This window comes from Lissotriton helveticus, chromosome 5_1 (assembly GCF_964261635.1).
Source record: "Lissotriton helveticus chromosome 5_1, aLisHel1.1, whole genome shotgun sequence".
NCBI lineage: Eukaryota > Metazoa > Chordata > Amphibia > Caudata > Salamandridae > Lissotriton > Lissotriton helveticus.
The window spans coordinates 1165138212-1165152729 of NC_136065.1; the positions used below are offsets into that span (position 1 = coordinate 1165138212).

General features: G+C 44.1%; 1 protein-coding gene across 1 annotated transcript in view; it reads right to left on the minus strand.

Annotated features, from left to right (window-relative positions):
• Window positions 1–9015, minus strand: part of NRAP (nebulin related anchoring protein) — a 417859-nt gene extending 408844 nt beyond the window's left edge. The window contains exons 1-2 of the mRNA XM_078643841.1: window positions 8842–9015; window positions 8236–8330 (exon numbers count right to left, since the gene is read on the minus strand). Coding sequence (XP_078499967.1) covers window positions 8236–8330; window positions 8842–8913 — 167 coding nt within the window. The 5' untranslated portion in view covers window positions 8914–9015. The remainder of the gene's footprint in view (window positions 1–8235; window positions 8331–8841) is intronic.
• Between the last annotated feature and the right edge of the window lie 5503 nt (window positions 9016–14518).

A 14518-nucleotide genomic window follows, 5' to 3' on the forward strand; every position in this document is an offset into this window, starting at 1 on the left:
CCCTTTCAATGAAGCAACAGGCCAACAAACTGTCGGGTATCTGCTCCGTGCTCCTAAGAATGCTCAGAAAGGTACTACAGCTTATCCCAGAGCAGCTAGGGAAAACCGTTTTGCAGTGCCTCATAGTTTATCGCCTGGACTATGACAACTCGCTTTTCATGGGATCACCAAAGTATGTGATCAAGAGACGCCAGACGGTGTAGAATGCAGCAGCAAGGCGCCTGCTTAAACTGCCTAGACATATCTCGGTAAGGGAACCCCTAAAAGAGCTACATTGGCTGCCAATTGTAGCAAGAATCACATTTAAATCCCTTTGCATTGCTCATAGGGCAGTGAAACATAAAGCCCCGGAAAAACTTCGACATTTGATAACCGCTCTCGTTCTCCTCAGGACACTTAGGTCCTCCCATCTACACCTCCTCCGCACCACTAGAATTAAAAAATCCCGATGGGGAGGAAGGTCTTTTGCATACCTGATACCCAAACTGTGGAACGAGCTCCCTCTTAAGAGCAACGCAAAATGAACTGTCCTTAAGGAAAAAGCTCAAAACCTGGTTGTTTCCCTTAGACCATTAATATGCCTCGTACCAATCCTCACACTCATCACTAGGGCTAGAAAGCCTTAGGGCAGCCATGCACATTATAAATCCTGAAATTAAATCAAATCAAAGAAGCCTAAACTGGTAGGCAGCCCAGGGATATAGCCAGTGTGGGGGTTATGATGGGAAAATAATCCCCGTAGAAACAGCAGAGATAACAAAATTAGAAATATCAGGGATAACAACATTTGAAATGGCAGGAATATCAAAGGTTTCAATCGTGGTTGGAAGTTGATCCTGAAGGTCTGGCTAGGGTGCCTGCTAACACTGCTAGGTACCTGCAAATGGCTCCCATCTACGGCATTCCTCTAACTGTCCTGAGATGTTGATGCCAGGATAACTCAGGTCGTCCACTGACTGGTACATCCGGAGCAGTATGAGGAAAGTGAAGTCTTCTCAATCACGGATGTCCACAATGAGATTCAATACTAACCCACTGTGATGTAACCCAGGAGTTGGTGGGAGTCACTTCCCAGAAGAAGGTAGCTGCCAGTCCTGCCCTGCTAGTGAATTGTCTGTTAGCAAACAACCTTCAAAATTCAGAATAGCTTCTGTTGAAAAATAGACAGATGCTGTCATGTTAGGAGGGCCAGAGATTTCTGCTATGGCTGCTAGAGCCAGAGAGAGAAAGATAAAGAAGAGATGGGTGGAACGCTTGAATTATTCTTAGTCAAAGCTACTTACCTTGTGACATCTTCCAAAGTATTGTTTTTTTCCTCACTGTGGTATTGCAGACTGGGACTAACCATATACTAATCAGCCTTGGTCTAATTCCGTCTTCAGCTGTCCAGCCCAAACTGCTAGGCCACATCCCTTCTTTACAGGATTACAAGAAACCCCAGAGCGGGTTCAACTTTGTTGGGCTTGATCAGCAGGGTGAATGCCGAGTCCTGTGGCCCAACAAGCACGAGATTCACATATTGGGATAACCTTTACCCTAGAGTACAAGCAACATTTCAAGGCAGTTCTGATCCAGGCACTATGGGGAAGACACTCTAGACAAAGAGAAGGCTTGCCCTGCCCAGGAAAAGTGAAATGCCCAAGAGACAGGAAGAACCACCCTCTGCTGCGGGGTCCCTGAGTTTGAGGGACCCCGCACCAGAGTCCTGGAAAACCTACCTGAGCTCACAGTAGGGGCCCTCACAGTCAGATTTCAGTGAAGCTCAAAAGAAGTCTCTACTCTTGAAGGCCTTTGGTGTGAAGCTGTGAAACAAGCAAAAGGAGAACTCAGTGAGCTCTTTAACATCTATTGGGTGAACTGAGCCCTTTACAGTGAGTCAAAGGACCTTGAACCTGAAGTCTCAATGGGGTCAGGAGTTTCGTTATGGCTTTAACTTTTGGCATCCCTCTGCCGTGACCAAGCCCCAGGCAGGTGAGACATTTTTTCTGGGCATGGAAGAAAATACATATTGAAAAATTCTGACTCTCTTGCATGACATGATAAGCCAGGAACAAGATGGTATGGAAGCGTAAGGAGGCTAAGTTGTTAGGGAAGACTAATGCTGCCCTAATTCCACTGCCATTTGTGAAACATTGCTACTGCATCACATAGAGTCCTAGTCCTTTAATTCTCCATTGGACAGAAACATCCAAACCCTCCTCTTTCACTGATTGAAACTGTCTCACAAGAGTTTCACTGTAATTTGAGCTGCAGACTCAGCAATCAGAATTCCAACTTTGGTATTCAGTTTGCCATTAAATTAAGTCAGTCTGATCTCCAACCCCATATCCTTCATCTTTTAGCCTTCAAAACAACTTCAACAAGTGAGACAGCGTGGTTGGACCTGTTGGTTTTAATTTGAACTTAACTACAACTCTAAGTTAACTTGAACTAATCTGCCTCATTTTTAATTTTGATTATTTGTGATGATTTTACAACATTCCTGTTAGATTGTATTAATCAATTTTTCCTAGTGTGTTACTCGACTTGTTTACTGGGTTTGGAAATTTACAATGGCTATCATTTAACTGTATAGTTTTTTCAGCAGTTATAGAACACACACCACAATTCCTTTTTAGGTTGAGCCTAGCGCAGCGCGCATGCGCTGCTCTGCGAGGCTTCTTCAAACTACTCTAAACTACTCTGTGTGGGTCTGAATCCCCCCACTTATTGGGTTGGATTTTACATGTGTCATTTTGTAATCGTAGCCTGCAAATGGCTAAAAGTGGGTGCATGTCCACCTCTTTTGAAAAGGTTCACTCCCACGGCATTTTGCTGGCGGGAGCGAGCAGCGGTGCACAGAGCAGCAGCTGCAGTGCCTCCTTGTCTGCCCTGCACCACTCCCCCTTGTTTCCCTGTGCCCGACCCCACCACTCCTCTTGAGCTGCTTGCACAAACATTGCTTTTTCCTGCCATTCTTCGTGAACTATCCCTCACCACAACCAGCCTCTGACATACCCTCAGCTGTTATGCATCTGCCGTAAAGAGACACAAGCCGAAAAGCACTACTATTGCAAAAGCCCCAGACTGCGTCTGTGTGAGGTGCCATAGTTTGCTCGCAACAGCTTCCTTTGCTGAACATGTAAATCGCAGGCCTGTGGCCGTCCTCCCTCCAAACCAACGCTCGCTGTAGAACATTGTATGATTCTCTCAACCCCCCACCCTCCGGCTCCCCGCCACTCTTGTAACATGGCATTTTGTGCACCCCTCCCCCTCACTGCACAGTGGTGTCTTGCATGGGTGACTGTCACTCGCCTGCATTACTGTCTCTCGCAATTCAGCAGGTCAGTGCAGAGGCGTACAACTGATGCACCTCTTCCCAGTCTCAGAATCTCCTGGGTTCGGCATCTCCTCGCATTGTACTGCCCCTTAGAGCCCCTGGCCCCTCTTGGTCATGGATGGAAGGGAGATGCTCTCCCTACTTCTGGGTGAATTGGTCTTGCGGCCGAGGTACGCCTTTGTGTGTGTCGTACCTAGCTGGCGGGGGTGAAGTTTCCTTGGGCCAGTTTCCCATGACTAAATGTGTATTGGGGAGGAGGGAGATCAGAAGATTGGAAAGAGTTTTCTGCTCTGCCCTTGATTTTGCCCGGAGGGCACTCCCTCCCATCAGTGGTGTATGTGCTCATGGGCGGGACTCATTCTTTGCTTTTCTGCAGCATATGGCAGATGTTTGTTTCAGTGTGGTGCACCTTCCTCACCTGCTTTTTTTTGCTAACTTCCATCTTCTTTGGTCCGAGTCAGGAGCCTTTCCTAGCGCACTGATCCGAAGAACCCTTTGTGCGCACTGTCAGAGATAACAGTGTGTGTTTTTTTTTCTCCAGTCTGAGGTGGCAGTAGAGTTCTGTATATATTATTAGGGCTGTGGGGTCTCAGTGGCCCTATTGTTTACACCTCCCCTCTACAATGCAGTTTCATTGGTGGAAGTGTATCTATTCTACGCCTCCCTGTGAGAGTCCTGCCCCCACCCGAATAGTGCTCTCTTTAATTGTGCATGTGTTCCCGGTATCTTTCTTTACAGGAATAATTAGGGGACTAATAGAAACACAATGTCAGGAAATAAACACACCAGATCCTCATTTTTGAGAAAATGTTCCATGAATTTCTAAAATCGAATTTTCCAAGCTCCAAAATCGTCTTTTTAATTATTTTATCCCAAGTCCTGTAATATCTAAGAATATTTTTTTGACATGGCGAAATAATGTATCACTTAAAATTATTAATACTACTTTAAAAAAAGCAAGCATTGCTGTCGAGCGAAGCCCAGGCCATGTTTGTTAGCTGGAACTTCTAGTTGCAGAGGAGGAACCCCCATTGATGATAGTACATTATTGCGGAGTGTCAGTCTGTTCACTAACATACGTTTATGATGAACAGAAATGATTCACAGTGAAGAAATGACATATCAAGTCCGGCGCACTAACCGTTACTCCACATCCGCTACAAACAATGCTTGCTAAACTACTGCAGACCAAAAAAAAAACAAGCAAAACCGGAAAGTACAACATGGCTTAAACATATTAGCAAAGCCATAGACGAGACTTATTGGCTATGCCAATGCTTGTTTAAGGAGAGCCTTGCTGATTGAGCAAAGACACAAAGGGTGAGCCAATTAACCAGTTTAACTCTCTTGGTTGGACTGTGTGGGCCTTCCTTGTTTGAGGTCAATCACACTTAACATTAAGGGCCCGATTCACAGAACTAACTTAAGACAAAATCCTAAACTTACTACCATTTTGGTATTCACAGAAGGCACTTACTCATTTTGGTATTCACAGAAGGCACTTACTCATTGATGAGTAAGTGCCTTCTGTGAATACCAAAATGAGTAAGTGCCTTCTGTGAATACCAAAATGAGTAAATGCCTTCTGTGAATACCAAAATAGTAGTAAGTTTAGGATTTTGTCTTAAGTTAGTTCTGTGAATCGTGCCCTGTGAGTACAATTTATTTGCCTCATATCTCGACTTTCCAGTTCCTTACACTGATGAAAAATCAGCAACGGATCTGGAATATAATCTTTCTTTCGTGACTGCTTCATCAAAGAGCTGGTTTGTCAACATGTATCAAGATGAAATGGTTCTGTACTCAGTAGCTAGTGATACATTTTATTTGACCAAAGATGCAATAGTATATTAGCTTTTGAGCCCAAAAAGTCTCAGGTCTTTGTTGTAATCCGAGCTGTATAAATATTGATATCCCTAACATCAATGTTTCCACACCAATCTAGTGTAGGGGTCAGGGGGAGTCACAGAGTGGAAGGTTACCCACTTTAAAAAAACAAAAGATGGGAGACCTTGGATTCTATCTCACTCTTTCTCAGCCCACTTCTCTTCACGGAATCCATCAAGATTAGTACTATTTCCGGGGTTTCTTATAGAAATACATTTTTAACACCAACAACATAGACAGATGAAAACTTTAAGCAATTTATTTTTACAAACGTATGGTGGGGAAATCAGAATAACTGAAGCACACAAATTGTGGTGTCCAATATTGAATTAAAAATCAAATAAAGCAAAAGCTGAAAGCGAAGTTCTAGATTCTCGATCTGCACACCACATAAAAGCTTTTTATTTTCCCTGAGATCTCTATAACGGCAGTGTATGTAAGAGTAATCGAGAGGACACTGCTAGCTCCATGTTGCTACTTATAATGTTTTGGGTAGAGCGAATCTGAATAGAGGTCTATTAAAAGAAGGTATCCCTGGAGCATTTGCTATGATTAATTGCGGGTAGTCATGGCCCATTATCAGTCACTGTTCATTGAAATACTGCAACCTCTAGGCTTCACAAAAGATTGTTTTTATAAATGACCCATCATCTTCAGCACAACTTCCTGTGATATCATCGGAGTCAAAGAGTACGTGATGCCACTTTAGCTATCCCTGTGATTTTAAATAAATTCATCCACCATAAAATAACACAACGAACCAAGACTACTTCTGAATATACTTTCCTGTTTTCATACTTACTAGCTGACTCAGCATTACTCCCATCACACTTCCACCCAACAAGCTCCAGACAAACAAGGGGATAAAGGCCTCCCCCCACAAAAGGATTCACCCTCTCATGCCCTATCCTACGTGAGGCGTTGATGTATATCATGGCCTGATGATCTGGGAACACCACCTAAAGTATTGAAGAAAGTAAGAAACCTCTGAAGGACCATGGACTTCAAGCTATCAATGAATGTCTAAGTGGACAAACTAGCAAGATCAAGCTTTGTTACTACAAAAACTCTGCGACGAATCTTCCCCCATTTGGGATTTCAACACAAGGTGCATCTATGTACCTTCCATGTACTGATGGATCTATATATTTATTACTTTTCTTCTAATTCAGCCTATCCAATGCACTACCCTATTTCTCACCCTATACCGCTCTCAATATATCCTCTACCTCAACACTCTGACTCATCTCAAACCTCATTCTACCACTCTTTCCAATGCACTACCCTATTTCTCACCCTTTACCTCCACTCTCGCATTCACCCTAAACCCCATACCACTACTAGGATCCCAAAATAACCCTTTGTAGACTCTTCCCTAATCTACCCTTGTTTGCATCATCTCATACCTCTTTTACTATTTGGATCTCCCAAAACAAGCCTTTCTAAATGCTTCCATCTGATTATTCCCCCTCCACCTCCCTTTTACTCATCGCAATCCTCTCCCTTCTGCTATGAGCTTCAAAACAAAACAAAAAAAAGTTCTATATCCTTTCCACTTCTATCCCTCCACTATCCTTTTCAATTCAAATAACAGACTAACATGTCCACCAGTCAAATTAATTTCATATTTCACTATACTCATTCACCACTAATCCTTTATGGGTTCCGGAGTAGCATGCTACTCACTGAAAAAGCTCTTCAACACCCCATCAGGGGTAGCAAGCACTATTTAAATGCCAACCTTTTTCCCTCTTCTATCCCTCCACTATTCTTCTCAATCCAAATAACTGGCTAACATATCCACCACTCAAATTACTTTTATATTTCACTGTACTAATTCATCAATAATCCTTAGGGGTTCTGGAGTAGCGTGCTACTCGCCGAAAAAGCGATTCAAACCCCCGTCAGGGGTAGCAAGTGCTGTATAAATGCAAACCTTTTCACTCTTCTATCCCGCCACTATACTTCTCAATCCAAATAATTGACTAACATATCCACCACTCAAATTACTTTCATATTTCACTTTACTAATTCACCACTAATCCTTTATGGGCTCCGGAGTAGTATGCTACTCACCGATAAATCAATTCAGCACCTCATCAGGGGAGAAATAGGGTAAGTGTTATATAAATGCAATTACAATACAATACAATACAATATCTCACAATCTGTACGGCATGGATTTAATCAGGGTCAGACTGGAAAACCACAATCAGCCCTAGCACAAAATGCACAATACATTCCCACACTGCTGGAGTCTGCAACTAAAATGGGTTGATGGCGGCCTTGCTGTATCATTGGTGTGTATACTTGTAAAGCGCACTGCCGCCCCATCTCGGGGCATCCTGGCGCTGTATACCACTGTGGAACCCATCCTGGCTTTCCCTGTGAGATGCCCCCTCCAGGGCACCCCCAAGGTGAAGCCAGGCATCCCAGCGCTGTTGGGGCCGTTGTGGAGACTAAGCAAGCTAATGCCCAGAGTTGCAGAGTGGGACCCATGATTAGAGTAGGCACCGAGGCGAGAATTATCAGGCCCGAGGAAATTGAGCCCAAGACCCTGCCGCGTCGGGAATTGAACCCTGGTCCCGGGCCTGACCTCTGCTTCAGGGTCTGCCACTTCTAACCAGTGAGCCACACTTCTCCACAGTGAGCCACACTTCTCCATCATGGCAGCCCCTTCTTCTCTGAAAGCAGTCAGCTAGCCAGCAGCCTATTGGGAGCACAGTCCTGGATTTAACACTCTCCTCAGTCAGCAAAAACGAGTGCCATAGCAGCACAGAAACTTGCCTTTGTAATGAAGTGCCCACACCTGTGTTACAGAGCCCATCACACTTTCCACCTCCTGAACATGCCATGCTCCCCCGAATCCCACGGCTCACACACGGGGAGGCGCAGGCCATTTTCTCTGGCAGCAGTTGGCTATTGTAAGATTTACCATTTTCACTCTGAACTGCCATCACATTTTACATAGAAAAGAAAGGCAAACCAGAAACATAAATAACGCGAACCAAAGTACAGAGCACACTCACGCTTGGCAGTAGGGCTTTTTCTGGTAGCTAACAAAGTTATTTACAGTCAGGATCATCTTGCAGACCTCGCAATGGAAGCACGCTTTGTGCCATGTCTAGAAAAAGAAACAGAAAACAAGTTAGTTATCTTTCAGGTCCTGATCTAGAACAAATACAAACGCACCATATCCAACAGATGAATTAATTCTCAGAACAGTAGGAAAAGGAAACTTAAAATAAGAATGCAGTTTCGTGCCACGCTAGTGGGAAAAGAGGGAAGGATATGCCAATGACATGCCATAGCTGCATTTTCTATTGCAAGATTACCTATTCACCGTGGAAAAGTGTATTCTGGACCCAGCATTGAACCTGCCCATTCCCTGTTCTTGAATAGCAGTACTATGTCCTTCCACCCCCTCCCACACAACTGATTATATACATCGAGTTTACTTTACATTCCTTCTTGACACTTCATATTGTATTTCCTCTTCTGGTTTCGTGTCAGAGAAAAGTAATACATAAGGAAATGTTTATCCTGTCAATTTATTCCTTCATTAATGCTATTGCTAATGTCCTTGGTATTTTACTTTGAGTATTGGTAGGTTAACCGTTAACCTTTACACTGACCTGATCAATGCAGTTGATCTTCTCTGCAGGATAGACGTCGAAGCCGCACCGCGTGCAGGGTTTCACGTTCATGTTGAGACTTAGGCCCAATCCGACGGCAAAACTCCAGAAGTTTGGAAAGTGGCGGAAAGTGGACGGAGCTGCCGCTCCCAGCTCTAGCACTTGAATTCAGTGTCGTTGACTGCTGTCGTCGTCTAATGTCCTTGTCACCACTGGTCCCTCACCCCTGCCCCGCCCGGAGACGCCTTCTGATTGGCGGGCCGCAGAGACCTGGCTTAGGACGCTGCCAGTCAGCGAGAGGTGCTATTTTGGCCGACGTGAGCGCGCGCCGGGTGAAAGGGAGAAGGAGCTCGTCGGTGGTGGCTGTCTCGAAATAGAAGGTGAACTCACGCTCAGATTCACGTTCACGAGAAAGGCCGCATATGCTCACTGCGTATTTATGTAGTGGCGCATAAAACGCCGCTTGTCACCATCCCCAGGATGGAACCCCTGTCGGGCGAAGTCTCGCGCAGCAGGTTATCCTGTGCGTCAGAGCAGCGCTGTAAAGAGCTGTGACTGGCTTAAAATTCCCTTTTGGAGGAGATGCCAAGTGCTATGTCTCTGCTGTCTGACTTAAATGTATGTGGTTGTATGTAAGGGCCTAATACTATGGTTCTAAAACCATGGCGCCATGCATACTATACTATATGTAGTTCATCGCAATTAAAATAATACAATACATATTTCATCACTTTAAAGATCGTAGCTTCCATTTCACCGCATCACACTGTAATTCTCTTTTATATACTACTTCTAAGTTGTATGACCTTTCCTAATACTGTTCATTCACCCTCAAATAGTTTGTGAGATTCCCCACTTTTTCCTCACCTTAACCTGTACAGAGTTTTCTTTATTCTACATAGCGATCCCAACCACGCACAACTAACAGAGGGGTGTTAATGCTACTTGCATATTTGAGAAGATTCCTTTCGGGAAAATACATGCAGATTTTTTTTTATCTCAAGGTTACATTTCTCAGAACTTTTCGATGCACAATGGCAGTGAAGAACATAAGAATATTCGGGCTCAAAATACCAGTTTGGCCATTACTGAATGCAAAAATGCTGCATCTGGTAATACCCACACCACAGGGTAATTCCTTACTTCCCAAATGTGGTTATGCTTTGGAATTGCATCTCACAATGTTGCTATTTCTTGGTGTAGAATTCGCACCTGTGTATTTCGTATGCAACTCTGCAGAAGCGTAACAAACTGAACCTGGTAAGATTATGCAAGAGCCTGGCAGCCATTCTATAGACTCTGGACTCCAGGAGCTACAGCAGACAACATCCTCTGTCATCCTCCATCTACAGCTGCCGTTTGATTCACAGTCGAGTGAGTCAACTGCATTCCCCAAGAGGGAACTAGTAGTGCTGGCAGAAGATGTAGAGAAGGGGAAGCCCTTTCTCATGGGCCACCTCATATCCAAGACCCGCCCCAAGTTGTGTGCCAAGTTTTAGCAAGAATCCACCAACTATGTGAACGTACTGTTCTGCTCCTCCCACGATGTTGAGGACATAAAGTAAAGGAAAGGTCCAGTGATTTAAAACGGAGCATAACCTATTGAATGAATTTCGAGGCAAATTCTCCTCTAAGAAAATCAGAACTGTTCAATGTCTAAAATTCCTTTTGATCCACTCCAATGCAACACAACTTAGAAAGGGAGGTTGCCCTTGTTAATATAATAAATCTGATAACATATTTTTTATCAAATAAAGTTAAACATATCACCGCTCCATTACAACAATGGAAAAATAATGACAGAGGCCCATTACGATGTCAGTGGGACCAACACTGACGTGCAGTAGGGTGTTGGTTCCACCGACATCTCTAACAGCGGTCAGGCAGCCGCAATAGGATGCGGTTGGTTGGACCGCGCTGGCCCAGGGACCGACCAACAGCTTCCGATGGGCTCAATGAGCCTGTCAGGTGGTCGGAAAGTCCTCATAATCCCTTAAGGATGGCGTTTCCACCATCAGGGATGTCGGTTTCTGACAGCCAATCCATGTTGGCCTTTCAGACATGGATTGGCTGTCGGAAATTGACTTTGGTGACCCGTGGTAGGGCCTCCTTCCCCCGTGGCCCTCAGCATTTGGGCCTGGAAGGTACCTATGGTGCCCTCCTAAACATCCCTGCACCCTCACGGTGCCTGCCACTGGGTGCAGGGATATTTACAAACTTCCATTTTTCAACAAAAGCTTGTGCTGCGGACGGTTTCAGCCCACCACACAAGCTCCCATTGAAAAATGTAAGTTTACGACCACACCATGTGCAGTTCATGCCAATGGGGTTGTTGGAACCCCTGACCTACGGTCAGGCGGTTCCTTCACCGCAACGGTGTCCGCTCACATCGTAATCAGGGCCTTAGTTTTGATAAATTGTTCTCTGTTTGATAAATCTATCACCGCAAATGGACAATTACAGATTTTTGGTCATTTAGAGCCCAACAATACATTGGTTTTGACTCCATCACAGAATTCTCATGCCGGAAAACTGAGTACACCTTTCGAAAATGAAGGCTGCTTTCTTCAAGAAAAAATGATCACATCAGAGTTCTTATTTCAGTTCAACATGTTATAAGTAATTTTGCCTAACAACAATTTTTTTGCATACCAAACGTACAACACTATCATTGCTTGGAATATAAATGTTGGCAAGGTATTAAAGGTGAGGAAAAATTAAGCGTGCTGAATTTAACATTTGGAAGGGAGAGACGTCTTTACAACCTGCAACACTTTTATACTCCTACTTTTTTTTATAAACTTTTGATCCAAGGACGCTTCACATATTGTCAATTGCACAAAAGGTTTATTTGCAACAAGTTATTTACTTTTGTTGGAAAGTCATTTCATATGGTGCTTTATAATCATTGAACACCAAACTGAGTCTGAATAAATTACTAGAAAGTATTGGAAATTTATATTAAAAACAAATTGGAAGGCGACATAGTGCTCCCAGGTGATATGCACATTTATAAAGTATACAGAAACGTGCTATTGCGGGGAAAATTAAGCGCGAGAAAGCTTTCCTAGATATAAGGGGGCAGATTTACAAGCCCCATGCGCCACATTTACGGCACCGTTTCGTCACTTCTGTGACGCAGCGGCAGCGTAAACCATGTGCCATGTTGCGCCTTACTTACAACGTGACGCATATAGGGAGATGTGTCACATTGTAAAGCCCTGCGCCACATGAAACTTGCGCTAGGTTTCATGTGGGCGTTCAGGCACAGGGTGGGCATTCCGTCAAAGGAACGCCTTGTAAAAGTGACGCAGTGAAATCTACAAGATTTCACTGAGTCACTTTTACATCCTTCCTACGTCATAACCCTGCGCCTGCTCTAAGCAGGCGTAAGGAGTGACGCAGCATGTTAGGCATAGGGCGCCTCTGAGCATTGCTGGAGCTGCGTCGCGCTTGCAACACGACTCCAGCAATGCGCCGCCCTTACGCCACAGGATGCAACATGCATCGCCCTATCCTTGCGCCAAGGTGCGCCGCACTGTAAATGCAAAGCATTCGTGGTGGCGCAGGAAGGGAATTGCGTGTCGCCCTACTGATTTGCAGAGATGCGCCAGATCTCGTAAATCTGCCCCAGCGCATTCAGCTTAGCTCCTCTTTCCATTACTCCTCTCAATAATAAATACATATAATAGTGTCCATAGAGCTAAAACTATATATGGACATTCAGGCCCGTCAGAAGGGGAAAGGATAGATGATCCATTATTCCCCAGGCCCTGCACATTTTAGGACCCTGTGCTCCTGCACAAAGTCATTTACATATTTTAAAGGAAAGCTGCCCAACTTACTACGGACGAGACAGCTAACACAACACAGGGCAACAGATGCTGGATTTGCCGTTTTTTCTATTCCATCTTTAAAAAAGATCCTCACTCTATGAAGAGTCTCACATCAGTTTGCTGACCAGGGCTCCACAAAACTTTTGATGTCCTGCAAAACTGACAGCATCCTGAGGCGGTGCATATACGTACACAAACTTCCAGATACAGAACTGATACATTAGTTGATTTAAGCCCGCCAGAGTAAAAAAAGTAAAGACATACAAACACACAATGCAGAGTGGCATTGCATACAATGAAGAACCAAGATAAATACACAAAACACCAACTCTAAATGTGTGTATATTCCAGTGGTTGCTCGTGACGGTGCGTGCCAGAGGGTCTCATCGGCACTCATTTAAGAGGCCCAGGCATCTTATGATGCAGGAAAAACTGTTTAATAGCACATTCGATTTTTTTTACATAGGGCGAGATTGGTGCTGCCCTGTTTGCACAACACTAATGGAGACAATTTCAGAGAGGGAGCGCGAGAGGGGAAAAGGCAGATGAAGACAGAAAGACAAAAGGAGTGAAAAAAGAGAAGTAAGAGAACATGAGTGTGAATTTTTGTGAGAATTTAAAAGTAGCCTTTGAAATGGGCTCCTTCCGGGCCCTGTCTATCAGGTCCATAACTGCACACACCAACACAATGATGTCATTGTCGACAATGAGTGCAAGAACCCTTACAGTAAATCAAGTCAGTGATGTGTTCACGGTTACATTTCAGTTTTTCTTCATGTTGCATGGTATGTGTATCCCTATTTCCTAAGAATTGATTTTTTTCCCCAACTTTTGTGTTTCTGCAGCTTTGACTTCAGGTAACATATGAATCTTGCATAGCACATGATGCAAATTAAGTCGCCTTTAGGTACCAGGGTGAGTCAGGAAGTGGATGGGTGTTCAAGATGGGACACCTGAGATCTCTGGAGTTAAGGTTTAAGGCAGTGCAGGTTTCTGACAGTGCCAGTCAATGTCACATTAAGATGTTCTTATCAAAGGCTCATATAATCCTTGGCATCTCTGCAGAGTGCACAAAGTGGTGTTTTTATTCCCTATGTAAATGGCGCAATATTGTTAAAACAAGTGGAAACTCACAACACACATATCAATGGCATTCCACAATCATTGGCTGCACACAAACATGCAAGCCGGACTGGGGGTAAATGGGCAAGTGTGTGCTGATGGTACTACTGAAATGAAAGGTGCAACAGATACGTAACTTACAAAGTATATTTTTCTATAAGTAGAAGTAAATGCTACTCTTTCGAGATGTGCCGACACAGAGTTGTACCGTACCTCCTTTGTGCAGAACAGCATCTTAGAAGGGGACGTGTCAACATACGGAGTTACAAAGGCCCCTTACACTTATACAATTAGACATATAACACAAGACACGTAGTTCCAAAATAAGTATAAGCGAGGTCTCACTTACGTACAACACCAATTAAAATCCACAATTCTATGCAGCCTCGCCTGAAACACAGCGGTTTTAATGGGTATGTTGGTGTTGGCTACGATTGCAACTTGCAATGATGCCCTTGTGCCTAGTCCTGCCTCAATAACCATGTTGTTCACTTTTCCTTACCACACTTTAAGTAATACCATGGTGGCACATTTAATTGTGGTGGTACCAGGACACGTCAGAGTGGGTCATCCATCTGAATGTCTTGTTTGAATTCCTGGGTGATAAGATTCTTGGGGTTGTTTCATTATTTCCAGATCATCTTGGCCTTAAGCATAGTGAACAGTGTATGCTGTCAGCGGGTGGTGTTTGGTGTGCATGTGTTAACGCGGGATTTCTG